Source organism: Manis pentadactyla, chromosome 4 (assembly GCF_030020395.1).
Source record: "Manis pentadactyla isolate mManPen7 chromosome 4, mManPen7.hap1, whole genome shotgun sequence".
Classification (NCBI taxonomy): domain Eukaryota; kingdom Metazoa; phylum Chordata; class Mammalia; order Pholidota; family Manidae; genus Manis; species Manis pentadactyla.
Genome location: NC_080022.1, coordinates 184,852,406 through 184,868,241, shown reverse-complemented (window position 1 = coordinate 184,868,241; position 15,836 = coordinate 184,852,406). Strand labels below are relative to the sequence as shown.

General features: G+C 54.4%; 2 protein-coding genes, 1 long non-coding RNA gene and 1 other non-coding gene across 4 annotated transcripts; 2 read left to right on the top strand and 2 right to left on the bottom strand.

Moving 5' to 3' along the window:
* Window positions 1-1,940: 1,940 nt before the first annotated feature.
* On the bottom strand, window positions 1,941-3,213 carry LOC130683610 (uncharacterized). The gene is made up of 2 exons (XR_008997457.1): window positions 3,068-3,213; window positions 1,941-2,064 (listed from the first exon to the last, which is right to left on the bottom strand). It is a non-coding gene; the product is annotated as an uncharacterized LOC130683610 (long non-coding RNA).
* Window positions 3,214-3,256: 43 nt separating this feature from the next.
* MRPL38 (mitochondrial ribosomal protein L38) lies at window positions 3,257-8,283 on the top strand. Its single transcript, XM_036900301.2, has 9 exons — window positions 3,257-3,410; window positions 3,517-3,696; window positions 5,107-5,241; window positions 5,320-5,528; window positions 6,067-6,139; window positions 6,276-6,321; window positions 7,220-7,378; window positions 7,608-7,744; window positions 7,942-8,283. Exons 1-9 carry the CDS (start codon window positions 3,344-3,346, stop codon window positions 8,076-8,078), a joined length of 1,143 nt encoding a protein of 380 aa, XP_036756196.1. The 5' UTR covers window positions 3,257-3,343; the 3' UTR covers window positions 8,079-8,283.
* An 804-nt stretch (window positions 8,284-9,087) lies between these two features.
* TRIM65 (tripartite motif containing 65) lies at window positions 9,088-15,271 on the top strand. The gene is given in 10 exon segments (XM_036900010.2): window positions 9,088-10,004; window positions 10,006-10,099; window positions 11,410-11,518; window positions 11,521-11,663; window positions 11,748-11,922; window positions 12,063-12,117; window positions 12,119-12,126; window positions 12,756-12,838; window positions 12,841-13,166; window positions 13,168-15,271. Coding segments are annotated over 10 exon segments (1,734 nt in total). The 5' UTR covers window positions 9,088-9,414; the 3' UTR covers window positions 13,319-15,271.
* On the bottom strand, window positions 14,873-14,979 carry LOC118919912 (U6 spliceosomal RNA). The gene has a single exon (XR_005027712.1). It is a non-coding gene; the product is annotated as a U6 spliceosomal RNA (small nuclear RNA).
* Window positions 15,272-15,836: the final 565 nt, after the last annotated feature.

Below are 15,836 nucleotides of genomic sequence, written 5' to 3'. Positions count from 1 at the left end.
CCCAAGGTCACTCAGCAAATAGCAGGGCCAAGGTTTGAGTTCTGCTTGGGCAGATAACGAAGCCGCAAGCTTTCAGCCACATCATCGCCGCCTCCTGGAAGTGTTCCACGGTGAAGCACTGGGGAGGTGTGGGTAAAATTGAAACATTTCCAGAATTTCTCGCCTGGCTTTGGTTCATTTGCATATCAACAAGCATTCAGAGGTATAAACAAGTAGGCTTTAGTGCATTTGCATATTTCCTCCGGGGTGGAAAAGTTCATCTCCACATCGATGGGTGATTACGTGGGCAACAGAGGGTTTATCTGTACCTGAGAGGTGAGGGGAGGGCCAGTGTTGTGGCTGCTTGAGCAGGAGAAAGAGATGGGCTGGACTGCAGTTTTGTAAGCAATAAACGGGTTTTAAACTTTATTTCTCCCTTGGACTGATTTTAGTTTTTAGAGGCATTTTGCCCCGGGATTTCCTTTCCCTGGACTTACAGGAGGGAAGCATCATGTGTCCTGCTAGAAGCTTTGTTGAAGCTTGGAGTTCGGTCTTTCTCTCAACACAGGAGTTCCTACGTGTGGGAAGCGCTGGAGGGTTCTAAGGATGGGCACACCTGGAGCAGCTGGCATTTAAGCTGACGGTATATGAGTGATCAGAGGCACATGTGGGGGATACACATAGAGATCCACGGGGGAGCCTGGTCGTCAAGAGTCAAATGCGTTTATTCTAGCATTAGGTCAGTAAGGCTTTGTGCATCCTGCTAAAGTTTGAGCTTTTATCTTCAGGATGATGGGTATTAAAAGGTTTTAAACAGGGTGTGGCCATATTTGTACCTTAGAAAACCCACTGTGGCTATGGGGTGAAGAGCCAGGGGGGGCAGAAGTAGGGACAGGGAAGTCACCAGAACACAGCTTACAGTGGTGCAGGGAAGACAAGACAGCACTGTACCAAGCATGGCAGGGAGGGGTCACTGAACTGAGACCCCCGAGGCCTAGTTCCTGACCTGGAAGGGGGTGGAGGACGTGTCAAGGACGTGTCCCTTGGGCAACTGGGTGGTATTGATGCTAGGGTTCTTGTTCATGAAGCCAAAGAATGAGCTTCACAAACACTCAAGGTAGGAGTACAGAGCAAGGTACAGGCTTTTATTTCGAAATAAAGTGAGAGGGAAGAGCTCCTGGCTCTAGCCAGGAGGCAACAAGAGAGCCTGGGGTGGTGCGTAGTCTAGGGGATTTATAGGCAGTAGAGGATTTTTGGGAATTGAGGGCTTAGGGTGTGGACTTGTACCACCTGCCCCGCCCTCAAGGTGGGCTGGGTTGTTGTCTGTTTGCTAGGGCTGTTTACAGTGAAGTCACGGGTCATGCTGAGACACCCTTGCGGAACATTCAAACATTCCAGGCGGAGATGCTCCTGGCCTTTTGACCTTTAACCGATCTCACTGAAGATGTCTATATTCCTAGTCTAGTATCTTTACCCTAGAGAATTAGTATGACCTTGACTGCATACTGCTGAACACAGAGTTTCGATAGGGACTTTACATTGTTACATTGCTTTGACTGTAAATATATTGCCTTGCTTTTCCCGGAGGCCCTCACCCTACTGTCTAAGCCCATGGTCCCTGTCTCAGCATCACTCAAATGACACCCGTGCCCATTAAACAGCCAAGGGGAGACATTCCAAGGACATTTGGTTATAATGACGCGACACTGCCAGTCACTGCTCTGTATTACTGTCTCTGGCTGAGGGTGTGGCAGGTAGCTTCCTCATCCCCACATCAGTTTTCTCCCAGGCCACAGGTGGTAAAAGGTTACACACAGAAACAAGTGTTGTGTATCTGCTGGTCTTTCTCTTTCCCTTCCCAATTATAAACAACTGCTCAAGGTCATAATCCAGAGACTTGATTCAGTTCCCTATAAAGAAATACTGTGGAAAGTAATAATGATAAAAGACACTGGTGGAGCTAATTATTTAAAGAGTTCTTCATGTTTATTATTTACTTCAAGTTGGGAATCCATGTTAGGCTTTTCAGTTAAATTCCAAACGAACCCCACTCTTGGAGGTTTCCAGGACAGTGGGAAGAGAACTCTGAAATAGCAAAAGAGCCAGATGTAAACACACGTAGAACATTAAGAAGATATGAACCCCTGTGCTCCTCCGGCCCGAGGTGTAGTCCCGGTCTGCCCACAGCCTTCGGTTCTGCTATACGTTCAGCAGGACTTAACAAACCGATAAGCAATGACTTCTTAAGGATAGAACTAGGTCTCACTAGCCTCAACACATAGTAGTTGCCTACTGATGGGTGAATTGGCAGTGATGGAGAAGTAGATTTAGCTATTTGCTGCTGTTTCTGAAAACAAGCTCAAGGGATGGCCACTTCCTCCTATGGAGGGGGCTCTCATCCCATTTCAGTTGAGGGTGGAGGTCAAGCTTCTGCTAGTACCAGAGCAACTGAGTTGGTCAACAGCCTTGGGACATTAGGGAAGGCTTCTTAGACGGACCACTCCCCTTGGGCTAGGAGGAAGCCAGAACACACAGGAAAAGATGAGGAGTATAAGGCAGAAGTGACAGCATGTGCAAAGGTCCTGTGCCTGGGGGAACAATGCTCTGAGTAAGTGAAGCAGCTTTGGTGTCACGGAAGCTTGAGTTCCAGGACAGAGAGGCCAGAGCAAAAGTCCAGACAACCTGGGGTACCAAATTTAATCTTGTTAGAATTGTATCCCAAGAGCAACAGCCCTGGAAGGGTTTGGGCAGAGGCACTGTCTTAACCAGGTAGCTTATGCCGGTGGAGGGGATGAAGAGCTAACAAATACCACAGTAAGTGCTTTATGTATGTATGTTAATTTCTACAGCTTCTAACAGCTGTATGAGCTAAGGACTATTATCACCTGCTTTTTTTCCAAATGAGGAAATTACTAGGGCGACGGGAAAGTCACAATCTGGAATTTGAAACCAGCAGCCGGACTCCAGAACACGTGCACCACCCCCTCCCCGCGCCAGGGCACCTGCACCAATGCGGGGTTCAGGGTGTAACTTTCCGAGACTGGGCGACGTCGCTGAGAGCCGCCCAGCTGCCCGCCAAGGTGCCCACCTCGCGAGTCCCGGGGGGTGCCAGGCCTGGCCGACCGCTCCTGCTCTGTACTGCCCCCTGGTGGCCGGCCTCGGACAGGGGCAGGTAGGGCTCGCGAGGGATCTCCGCCGTCCACCGGCACTTCCGGAGCCGGCGGGCAGAAGGGGGAGTCTGGGGCCTGGGCGGGGGCGTGGCTCCTGGCCCGCGGACGCGGGGGGCGGAGCCTCCGCTGGGCGAACGTTCAGGCGCTGCTCCGGCCACCTCTGCCGGGGCCTAGGAACTGAGACTCGGGGAAAGATGGCGGCGCCCTGGTGGCAAACCGTGCTGCGCGGAAGTCGGCGGTGGCGAGGCTTGAGCACCTCGGGTGAGGGGTCTGGGGGTGAGGAGCTCCTGGAAGTGCCTCAAAAGCCCGCACCCTGGGGCGCAGGCCGGCGCCCGTCCTCGGCTGACGTCCCCCGCTCTGCCTCCAGCCGCCCTGAGCCGCCGGACCGCCCCTCTGGGGCCGATGCCCAACGAGGACATCGATGTGAGCAACCTGGAACGGCTGGAAAAGTACCGCAGCTTCGACCGCTACCGGCGCCGGGCGGAATCGGAGGCGCGGAAGCCGCACTGGTGGCGGACCTACAGGGAGTATTTCGGGAAGGAGCCAGGTGCGGGGCCACCGGAGCAGGGGCTGCTCGGCGCCGGCCTTGGGGTCCTCGCGGGCGCCGACCACCTCCTCGAGCACAGCGAGAGGGGGGCCCCCCAGCGTCCCCTTGCGCAGTTGGCGATGTAGCCCCACCAGGATTTTTCACACCTCTTGGTCCCCCCGTTTGTAAAGTTCCTTTCCCCCACTATAAGGATTACGAATTAGACATTTCTACTCGTAATGTAGAAACGTACCCCCCACACCGGTTCCGGGTTAGAGCGCCCGTTTGGGTTTCTAAAATAACTCCATACTTCGCAGGCTCCCTCCCAGATTGTGATCCCTGACAACAGGGAGCCTGCCTGTCTAGACCACCTTTGGATCCCTGCACCCACTTAATGCCTGGCACGTAGATGTGCAGTACTTTGCTAAATGAAGTTGAAAGCCCTGGCTGGGCAAGGTGACTTAGGGATCCTGCCCTTGAGTAACTTATATTTATGATCGCATCCTTTTGGAAGGTATTTACAGAGGCAATTTTTTTTAATTCTGAAAGAATGTGTTTATTAGAAAATGTCAAACAAGCAATAGTTTCATTAAAAGATTAAAATCACTGCCTTTCATCTACAGAGACAATTTTTAATGTGGTTAAGGGAACAAGCATGAAATCTAAAGCCTGATTTAAAAACCCAAGTCAACCTTTTAGGAGTGATTTGCCTGAGCTTCAGTTTCCTTAACTGTAAAGTAATATAACTGTCTGTGTCACAAAATCGCAGTGAGGACTAGAGGATATAGTCCACTGGAATTTTTAGTCATAACGCCATCTCTCACGAGGGCTCAACACACGTTACTTGTTACATCTAATGTAAATGGGAAATGCTGTTGAACTGAAAGTTTTCAAGAGCCTTTATGTTCTCAAAGTGTGTTCTGGGACCAGCAGCATGAGCATTACCTAGGAATTTGTTAGCAATGTAGTCTCAGGCCCCACTGATCTGCTGATTCAGACTATGGATTTTAACAAATTTCCCAGGTGACATGCATGGCTTGTCCATTCAAGTGTGAGTTCTTCTGTAAGTCATTCTAACTTCAGCTATTAATTCTACCAAAACACGGGTGTGTGACTGTGGCCAGCTGTGAACAAGCTTAAAGTGGATCCCACCTGTAATTGGGATGACAGGCCACCTCAATTTCCCATGATCTAGACAGAGAGTGACCCAGTTTAGGGATCAGAAAATGCAATCTCAAGGTGTATCCAATTTGCTTAGCAACTAGACCCTGTTCAGGTTTATGAAACAAACTGCACAGTATGTTTTAATTCTGTGAATTAAAGGGTAAACTTTAGCAGCAGAGTGGGCAAATGTGAGGACTCGGTAGGGACAGGCAGCTTAACTGAGTGAGACTTGATCTCACTTTCTCCCAACATGCCTTCCTTCCCGAGATCCCAAAGACAAGGTTGACATTGGGCTGCCCCCACCCACGGTCTGCCGGACCCAACAGCTGCTGGAGCGGAGGCGGTTCCTCCGGGAGCTGCGGGCCAATGTGGAAGAGGAGCGGGCTGCCCGCCTCCGAACAGGTGAGCCCTCCCAGGGGAGAGAGCCCCAAGTTTGTCCTTGCCCCCACCCTCATCCCAAGTGACATTATTCCTTCCCAGCATGCATCCCCCTGGAGGCTGTGCAGGCTGAGTGGGAGAAGACCTGTGGCCCCTACCATAAGCAGCGCCTGGCTGAATACTATGGCCTCTACCGAGACCTGTTCCATGGGTCCACCTTTGTACCCCGAGTCCCTCTACATGTGGCGTACGCCATGGGTGAGGACAACTTGATGCCTGTGTACCAGGGCAACGAGGTTACTCCAACTGAGGTAACTGCTAGCTTGTGCCTCTCCCTGCCATGTGCACACAGACACATCCCCAGCAGGGCCCCAGACAACTCCTTTTTGAAAGCATTTGTAGAGATAGTTTTTATGGTGGTAAGGACACAACCATGGCATCTACATAGGCTGATTGGGGTTCTTTTGTTCTCTGTCTTTTTAATTTGCTTTTAAATAGCTCTTGTTATTACAGAAAAAAGAATGTAAAATTAAAGAAAAAGAAGCTCCATCTTAATAGCTCATTTTTGTGACTGGCCCACTGTCTCAGAGTGCCCTCTCAGCCCGTGCCCATTGCCTCGAGGGCCTTCTTGTGATTCATATCTCTGGGGGGGTAGCTCTGCAGGGCCCCTTGCATAAGCCCCTCTTTGCTAACCTGCCTCTGGAAGGGCTGTCGAGGTCATTTGGGTTAGAGCAGACTCTCCCTTCTCCAAAGTTCCCTCAGGTTCCTGCTCTCCAGAAAAAAGGTCTGTGTATAACAGCTTGTCCATCCCTGGTGCACGTAACAGCTCACCCATTCTCTCCCCACCAGGCGGCCCAGGCCCCAGAAGTGACCTATGAAGCAGATGAGGGCTCCTTGTGGACCCTGTTGCTCACCAACTTGGGTAGGTGTCCGGGGCTCACCAGTCCTCCTGCCTCCGTCAGCTCCCATGAGCCGCCCAGGGACCCTGGGGAGCCAGGCAAGGCCAGATGGGAGGTGACAGCAGCGCTGGTAAGTCAGTGGGGTCTGTTTGTGTGCAGATGGACACCTGCTGGAGCCGGACGCTGAATACATCCACTGGCTGTTGTGAGTACCTAGGGTTGGAGTGGGTCAGAGGCATGCGAAGAAAGCCTGGTATCCTGGTTGGAGTAGGCTTCACTGTGGATTAACCTCCCACCTGAGAGGTGGCCCCTCACCTCTCCTTCCTTAGGGCGGCAGGGGGCCTTGGCCCCGCCTACAGAGCTGTTGGTCCCCTTGAACTCATTTCCTCATCTGTAAAACTAGAATGATGCCTTCAAAGCTAGGGTGCCTTAGCCACTCTGAGGGGCTCTGCAACTATCAGATGGGAAAAGGACCATGAGAGGCCACTGGCAGCTGTGACATGCTGGGCTCGGCTGCCTTTTCTTTACTCAGCCTTGGGCACTTTGCACCAGACCAGAGATCAGAAGTTGGGCAGGCTTCCCTAGGTAATCGGGGCCAGGAACTGGGAGGGTGGTTTGTGTCTTTTCTATTCAACTGCAGTTACTGACCTGTGCAGCGGAACTCTCTGGGGAGGTGTACCTGGTGCAGGTACAGTGCCAGGCTGAGCAAGCGCTTGCAAACTCCAGAGCCTTCAGAAAATGGAGAAGCAGCCCAAAGGTGGCATGGCTCTCCAGCCTGAATGACCACACAGCACCCGCTGCTCCCCAGGGACCAGTAAACAGTCACTGTCATCCTGACAGTGCCTAGGAGCCTTGTCCTCAGCCTCTGAGCTCCTCAGAAGTTTGCAGTCTGTCCAAGGGGGTCACACGCGTTGGTGGTATAGTGGTGAGCATAGCTGCCTTCCAGGGGGGTCACAGAGCTCTACCTCCAGCTTGACTGTGTAATAGAGAGATTTTTGGGTCTGTCCTCCAGGAGAGCTGAATCCCTCTCGTGTGTACATGGGTGAGGAGGCCCTGCTGCGACCTCCCTAGAGTGGCAATTAACATATTTCTCCTCCCACCAGAACCAACATCCCAGGCAACAGGGTAGCAGATGGACAAGAGACGTGCCCCTACCTGCCCCCCTTCCCTGCTCGAGGCTCTGGCTTCCACCGTTTTGTCTTCCTGCTCTTCAAGCAGGACAAGCCAGTTGACTTCTCTGGGGATACCCGGCCCTCACCCTGGTAATCTACACCCCCCACACACACATCCCTGTAAGCCTCAGGCCAGTGTCCCAAGAATAGCCAGTCTCACTTGGTCCTCCTTTCTCTTAACTTAGGTCTTGAGACGGGCAGAAGGGTTGTTATGCTTGGTGGGCCCTAAGGAGCTTCTCAGGATTGCCTGTGGGGCTGGAGGCAGGGCCTGGGGCTCTGGTGCCCTCCTGCCCACCCTCAAATGCTCCCCGTCTTGTAGCTACCAGCTTGCCCAGCGGACCTTCCACACTTTTGATTTCTACAAGAAACACCAGGAAGCCATGACTCCAGCTGGCCTGGCCTTCTTCCAGTGCCGCTGGGATGACTCGGTCACCCACGTCTTCCACCAGCTTCTGGGTAAGGGCAGAGTGGGCTGGGGCGGGTGATTGGCCTGAGCTCACAGACCTCTGCTGACCTGCCAGGGAGAAACATCTGTCAGGAGAGGACCACCTGGAGGCATGCTCCTTGGGTGGGTGGCTGGGTGGTCGCAGCTTAGCATATGGGAGGGAGCTCAGGCTGGCAGCGTCCACACCATGCCCGTCCCTCTCTTGCAGACATGCGGGAGCCTGTGTTTGAGTTTGTGCGGCCACCCCCTTACCACCCCAAGCAGAAGCGCTTCCCCCACCGGCAGCCCCTGCGCTACCTAGACCGGTACAGGGACAGTCATGAACCCACTTACGGCATCTACTGAGTGGCCTGAGTACCACCCTCCTAGAGAGTGGCTGGGCCTCGCAGGCCAACCTGTCAGACTGCTGGCAGGAGCAACGAGGACGCAGCTCCAGGGGGCCGAGCTGCGGGGTTCCCAGCCTGCCCGAGGCAGCCCTTCCGTGGACCTCCCAGGACGGGCATGGTGGCAGCGGGCATGGGGGAATGAATAAAGACGATTTTTTCCTGTAGCTGATGTGGGTCTGTGTCCCAGGAGCAGCCAGAGCCCCCCTGGTGGAGTCGATTGTTTCATGGGTGGAAAGAGGGGTGCTTCCCACCCCAAGAAGTGACCCCTCACCTCTGCCTCCTGAGGGTGTCAGGCCCTGTGACCCAGTGGAACACAAGCATAGGAGAACAGGCAGTGGGCCTTGGCTGCCCCCACAGTCCTCTTGGAAGAAATCTGCCAGCCCTAGGCATTGGCCCCTGGCTGGTGTTCACGGCATGGTGGCAGGTGGGGGCAGCAGAGGTCCCGGAGACCCAGAAAGTCCCTGTGCCCTCACTGGAAGTGTGTTACTTATTTCTCCTCTTTAAGAGAGGCGACTGCGTAGTAGCCAGTCAAGAAGAGATCTGCACCTTTTTTAGAAAGAAACGTCACATTACAACAACATGCTTGTGTGGCAGTGAGAGGGCATCCTACCTCAAAATTAGGCCAGCTTGGTTAGGACAGTTAACACTCCTCCAACCTGCCCAGGCCCGACACACACTGCCCCGGGGTAGGCGGGTTAGCAGTCAGGACCCCATTCCAGCTGCAGGGGAAACCCCTTCCTGCAACGTGAGGGTCCAGAACAGCCCGAACCTGCAAGTGAGGGACTTCCCCCAGCAGAGCACCGACAGGGAGGGGATGATTCCAAGTGCAGTTGTAGGTTGGTTGGAGTTTCCATTAACGGGGGGTGAAGGAAACACTGTTGACTGGTCTCTTAGTGACCAGAAATTTCCACCTCACTGTTTACTTAAAAAAAAAAACCAAATTAGGTGTAGCTTAAAGAAGGGACATATCCCAATCCAGGAAATGTCTGAAACCCAGCTCACGGGAAAAAGTGCTACAGAGGAGGTCGGGAGAGGGCACTGAACGAACTAGAAGCTGTGTTCCGGTGCCCCCACTGCCCGGCGTTCCCACGTGTGCTCATTTAACAGCCAAAACGCCTGGGAGGTAGACGCAGTTACTGTTCTCAAGTGAGGGACCCAGAAGAGGTTCCGCGGCGACCTTATGCCAAGAGGCCAGACGCCCAGCTGGGCCCCCAAGGCTCTTGTTGCTACGGGGCCAGATCCCCTACACAGGGGCTTCTGGACTAAGTCTAGCGAAGCGAGTTGGAGGTCACAGGATGGGACCAGACAGAGCAGGGCCCCGGCTCCCAGCCTGGGGTGGCAGGAGGCAGGCAGGGGTGGCTCAGCGCCCAGATGGGGGAGCGGGGGGAGGGAGGCCGAGACGGAAGCGGCAGGCGCAGGGGAGGCGGAGGCAGGCGGAAGGGTTGTCACGGTGGTCTCCCGAGGCGGGTCTTCCCTCCCGCCGCCTGCGGGGTTCGCGACCCCTGCAGAGGCCGCTGACCCCCGCGCCCGCCACAGCCATGGCCACGCAGCTGCTGGAGGACAAGCTGACCTGCGCCATCTGCGTGGGGCTCTAGCAGGGCTCGGTGACGCTGCTTTGCGGCCACAACTTATGCAGAACCTGCATCCGGGACTGGTGGAGCCGGCGCGAAATGGCTTGTCCGGAGTGCCGGGAGCCCGTCGCCGACCGGGCCGAGCCGCGCCGCAAAGTGGCCGTCAGCGGCGTGCTCGAAGTTGTGTTCGCGGGGGGCTGCCCCGGCCCCCAACCCCCACTCCCACCCCCGACCCCCGAGCCGGACCCCAGCCCTAGCTCCGCCCTCGGGCCCGAGTCCCGCCCCGGCGCGCTCTGCCCCCTGCACGGGCGGCCCCACCGAGGGTAGCTGCGTGTGCAGCGCGTGCACCGTGCGCGAGTGTCGTCTCCACGAGCGGGCACGGCTGGACGCGGAGCGCCGGGAGCAAGAGGTGACACACCGGGGTGCCCCTCTACGCGCCTGGGCAGGGGCAGGCAGCTTAAGCGGGAGGTGGCTTTGGGATGTTTTTATTCCTGGGTAAAAGGAGATGGTGGTTAGAAAACAGGTGCTAAGAAGAGAGATTTCAGAGCTGGTGACGGGCCCAGAGAGGTCACAGGCATGAGTGGCTGAGGTGGAAGGAAGGAAAGGGCCCTGCAGGTGAGGAGGTCAAGGAGTGGAGGGACAGCATGTTGGAGGATAGTCCCTGTGGCCGCTGAGGAATGAGAGTAAGGAGGCGCTGAACAGGAAAGTTTGCAGGAGAGGCCAGTAGATGACAACAGCGGGAGGGAGGGAGGGACAGGCCGTACAAGCAGATGGCATCTGCACCAAAGGAGCCAGAATTTTGCCAAGAGAGGGGAAGTGATGTGGGGCATGGACGGTGTGAGGAGACAGGCTCAGCCCTGGGGGAGTCAGGGGGACGCAGAGGGTCTAACCACCTGCTGCCTCCTACCCTCAGGGCTGTTTGCAGCCCTGCAGGCAGGGGGCCTGGACAGGCAGAGGCACAGACTCAGGAAGAGCTGATGACTTGGGCCAAGTTATCAGCCTCTCTGACCTGGTTCCTCACCTGTGAAGTGGGGCTAAGGATGGTCCTGACCACAAAGTGTTACCGGGAGGAGCAGAAGTAAAACGGGCTTTTGACCAGATGCCAGGAACCGAGTCCTGGTGGGTGGGCCAGAATGGCGCTTTGTCTTGCTCCCATGAGAGTCACCACAGTTTGATCCCCAAGGGCACCAGAGGGGTCACAGCCAAACAGGGATGCCTTCTTTCTCTCCTAACCAGTGAGGCTGGGGCTGAGGACTAGCCAGGCATTGAAAAACCCCACTTGTCCGTGCGCCGCCTGCCTGTCAGACAGCTTTGGGCCATCACCCTTTGCCCACCAGGCCACCTAAACCCTAAGCACTGCTCCTGTTTCTTGACTTAGGGTAGTGAGGGGTGGGTTTACAGCCCAGAGAGGGTGGGTGCTCTGCTCAAAAGGACTGGAAGGTAGGTCTTCAGCCCCAGGCTTCTGCTCCTCCTGTGCACCATCCTGCTCTAGGTGGGGAAGGGGCTTTGTCTAGGCCTCCCTGGAATTCTAGCCCAATGTGTCTGGGCTCAGACCAAGGCTGGAGCCTGGGACTCTGGGCAGTAGGTGTGAGCCATCTTGAAAATGCCTCCTGGAAGCGGAGAGGGAGGGGCTGAGTGGGGAGAAGAGGTTCCAGGGACCTTGGCTCCCCACATCCCACCCCTCGGCCCAGTGGGCAGTCCTGACCCTGGCCACACTAGGCTCTTCCTGTGCCCACCCAGAGCTCAGCCTGCACCCTGGCCTACATGGTCTCTGGCAAGTTCAGCTGCCTGCTGCAGGCCTTGGAGACGCAGCAGGCCTTGGCACGGAGACAGTCGAGGTGGCCAAGACACAGGCACTGGCACAAGCCCAGGACAGGGAGCAACAACTGCGGGGCCACCTGGAAGCCCTGGCTCACTATGACCATAGGATCTGGGACCTCCTAGAGCAGTTGGATGACCAGACCTTCCTCCAGGTACCAGGCCTCAGGGTGGCAGGTTGGCGGACTGGCATGCCTGCCCTTTTACCTGGGCTAACTGCAGCTGTCCCTGGGGCTCAGGAATCACAGTTTCTGGAGCCCCCAGTATCCCTTGGGCCACTGACTCCTCCCCAGTGGGATGAAGATCATCAACTGGGTGGCCTGAAGGAGTCACTGAGACATCAGTGTGACCTCCTCCTGGACAAAAGGGGCCACCCCAGGTTACCAGCTGAGGCTGCAGACCTGGGCCCCATGGGCAAGGCTGACACCGATCTCTCCCTCCTCCTCTGGACCCAGCTGCCCCTCCCACTGGAGGTGCGAGTGGATTCAAGGCCCTGCCAGCATGAGTTCCCCTCTTGTCTCTTGTCACTCCCCTAACACTGGTTTGGCCCTTAGAGGCCACGGGTCCCTTGACACCAGTCCCAAGCCAGCTTTGGCCGTGGAGGAAGAAACTGGCAGAGTAAGGAGGCCTAGCGCCTGCGTGTGCAGCTGCGTGGTGAGTGCACTGGGCATGCGTGTGGGCTGTATGAGCACATTTGTGGGCGCTGTGAGCACGTGCATGTTTGTGGGAGCCGTGGGCACGTGTGCACATATGTGGGCATCATGGGCACATGTGCCTTATTTTGGGCACTGCAAGCACGTGTACATGATTGTGGGCGCCAAGAGCATGTGCACGTTTGTGGGCACATGTGACTGCATGAGGGGGGCACGTCTGTTCCATGCCCTTCCCTGGGTCTGCTGCCTTCTGTAGGATGCACCCCTCGTCCACAGGAACCAGGAACCAGCATAGTGTTTAAGGAGATCCCAGGCGTACAGGCGTGGGATCAACCAGGATTCTCCCCCTTACCACCGAGATTACCTCTCTGAACCTGTTTTACCTGAACCTGAGTTTCATCTGAAATTAGGCTAATGGAAGGGCCCACTTCAGCGAGGACCAAAAGCTTGGCTAATGCTCGCTCAGCTTGCAGTATGCTAGACGATTAGCATCCCATTAGTGCAGCATCAGCTGCCGTCTCTCTCCTCTGAGACAGGATGGTGGATGTGCACCAGCGTCTGCCCGCTGATCACTGGTCCATCTCTCCCTGACAGATTATCAGAATCTGACTTTTGATCCAGACAGTGCCAGCCGCCACCTCTACCTGTCTCGGCAGGACCAGCAGGTAAGCTTCGTCGTCGCAGGCCCCGGGGCCCAGTCGGGCCCGGCAGCTTCGAGCTCTGACAGGTGCAGAGCTTCCAGGCGGGGTGGCACTACTGGGAAGTGCCCACATCTAACCACTCAGTGACATTGGGTGTCGCCTACCCAGCACTGACACGGCATAAGCTGGAGCCCCAGGCAGACAACCCTGGCTGCGGGCCCACCTCCTGGGGGTTCTGCATTCAGGGGGACTGTGCCCAGGCCTGCCACAGTGCAGAGGCCCAGTGCCTCCCAGGGGTGTTGGGATGGCTCCTGGGCATGGATTTGGACCTGGCCTCTGGCTGCCTCACCTTCTGCAGGCTGGAAGGCCCAGGCCCTGCACACCTGTCAAGCCTTCTTCACCCAGCCTCTCTACCCCTTCTTCTGGCTCCTAGACGGTAGGACCCTGACCCTGTGCCCTTGGCCTGAAGCCAAGCTCCCTCCAGAGTCCCAGGAAGATGCCTCGGGCTTTAGCTAAGGAAGACACAGGTTGGAGCTCATGCCTGTGTGCCTAAGAGCTGCCCTTGCCCCTGCCCCTGCCCCATGGCCGCAGCTATAATGGGACCAGCTGTTGGCCAGAAGATGGACTAAGGACCAGGCCTGGCCGCTTGGAGATGGAGGTTCTGCAGAGAGCCCCCAGGCTGGAGTTCACTTTTCCAGCCTCTTGGAAGGAAACAGGGCCTGGGAAGGGAAGAAACTGGGGAACCCCTGCCCCAAGCAGAGCCCGGTTCAGGGTGCTGCCTGGGCCTCAGAGGCTAGTGTGATGTCCAGGGGCTCCTGTCCTGCAGAAAAGAGCCCTCATGCAATGTGGTACACACCATGGAAAGTGGGGCAAGGCAGCGCCACGCCAAGTGTGGCTTGCCTCCCGCAGAGCTGGTGTGGGGCGCCAGTGTGTGGGCGGGGGAAGCGCAGACAGTTCCTAGAGAAAATCTAGAGAAAAGTGATTTTTACCTCCTCTCTCCCTGGCTCTTTTTTCCCCTGATTATTTGGGTTTGTTTTAGTCTCTTTTATTTTGTACATTCTTGTGATTGCCTTTGATAAACAATTGTGTTTTCTGCATAGTTTTATTGTAACATAAACATTTTTTACAGTATTAAAATTTGTCCCTGAACCATTACAGTATACATGGTCTTTCTAAGGACTATCAGAATTCACTTACCCGTTACTGGTATCCCTCACTTTCCAAAAGTTTGTGTTATACCACTTCACTTTTACGACACCTACACTGGTATTTGTGTTCGCTAACAGAAGAAAATCCAAAGAGGATTTTCACGTTTACAAAAAAAGTCTTACCATACTACCATGGGTCTTGTGTAAAATCAGTGGCATAGCTCGAACTTTTGAAAACGAGGGATACTCTGCTCTATGCCATTTTGGCTTACAAAAGTTTTCATAGAGACGCTCCACATTCGGTTAGTGGAGGAAACCTGTATTGGGCATTCAAATTTATTTGTTTGGGGCTATAAAAAGATTGCTGTGATGAATATTCTTGAGCAGGAAGCCGTGACCATGTTTATGGCTACGTGTAAAGGCTAACGTACCAAAGTAGAATTCCTCAAAACAGAAAAAACAATAAGCACTTGAAAATTTTATTTTCATACGAAAGGCCAAAATGAAGCAACCACAAGTCAGGCCAACTAGTGCCCGTCCCCCACTCCAGTCGCATCAGCCAAGTCAGCGCGGCAGACCCGGGCCCTGTGTCAGCCCTGCCGGCTGTGGGATGAAGGGCAGTGATGTGTGTGAGTGCCAGGACAGCGCGAGCTCCCCTTGGTTTGGTTTCTGGTGCTCAGACATGCTTCGGTGAAGATGTGTTTTTGCTTGTGTTTCTGGAAATGGAGCTGCTGGGTCAAAGGGCAGCTGTAATTTCTTACTTGAAGCATTTTGCTTGATTCAGGTCATGGTTACAAGGGTGTTTGCTTTATAAGTTTTATATTGTGCATATATGTTTTATATACACCTGTATAAATACTTCACAATAAAAATTTAAGAAGATAACATGCAAAAACACATTCCCCAAAAGTGCAATTTTTTAAAAAGTACAGAACGTTTCACAGATTTGCATGATATCCTTGCACAGGGGCCATGCTAATCTACTCCATATTGTTCCAATTTTAGTATATGTGCTACTGAAGCAAGCACTAAATATTTTCGTATCTGTGGAAAATATATCTCCCTCCCATATTGTAACCTGGCGGAGCTGATGCCACAGTTGCAAATGACATCTTGTGGCCTTGCTCCTTGGCTGTGTGGCTCTCTGTTTAAGGGTAGGGCCAGGCCTCTGATTGGTACAGCCTGGGCAAGAAGCTTCCAGAAAAATTCCTATGGTGGGGAGTTTCTGAAATGTGTGGAGGGGGTTCTAACACTGGGAAGCCCCACAGAATGACAGGAGACAGTGGGGACCTTGCTGATCAGCTGGGTTAAGAGCAGTTGTTGACAGCAGCAGAAGCACAGAACCCAAGAATGGACTAATAGTTACCAGAGGGAAAGGGACTGGGGAGGACGGGTGGGAAGGGAGGGATAAGGGCGGGGAAAAAAAGAAAGGGGGCCTTACGATTAGCATGTATAGTGTGTGTGGGGGCACAGGGAGGGCTGTGCAACACAGAGAAGACAAGTAGTGATTTTACTATGTTGATGGACAGTGACTGTGAACGGGGATGTGGGGGGGACTTGGTGAAGGGGGGAGCCTAGTAAACATAATGTCCTTCATGTAATTGTAGATTAATGATACCAAAAAAAAAAACAAAAAGAGCAGTTGTTGAAAGGCCCAGTAGGGTAGAAAGCAGGATTAGGCTGGCCAAGGGGCCATTGCTGGCTGCTCTGGTATACAGATTCTTACCAGCCCTCCTGACCCCAAAGGTACAACGTGCATGTCCAAACGGCTGAGCCCACAGTCTGAAGGGCAGAGAAAGGAAGAAAGGCCCTCTTCTGCTTCCATGGTGCAAGTATTTTGGGTCATTCTATGAATTTACTTTGTGATCAGGTTACTGGTCCTTTCC

Coding starts and splice junctions, on each gene's coding strand:
- MRPL38 (XM_036900301.2), top strand. CDS start 3,344: ATGGCGGCGCCCTGGTGGCAAACCGTGCTGCGCGGAAGTCGGCGGTGG. Junction 6,140..6,275: donor CCTGTTGCTCACCAACTTGG/GTAGGTGTCCGG, acceptor GTTTGTGTGCAG/ATGGACACCTGCTGGAGCCG. Junction 7,745..7,941: donor CGTCTTCCACCAGCTTCTGG/GTAAGGGCAGAG, acceptor CCTCTCTTGCAG/ACATGCGGGAGCCTGTGTTT.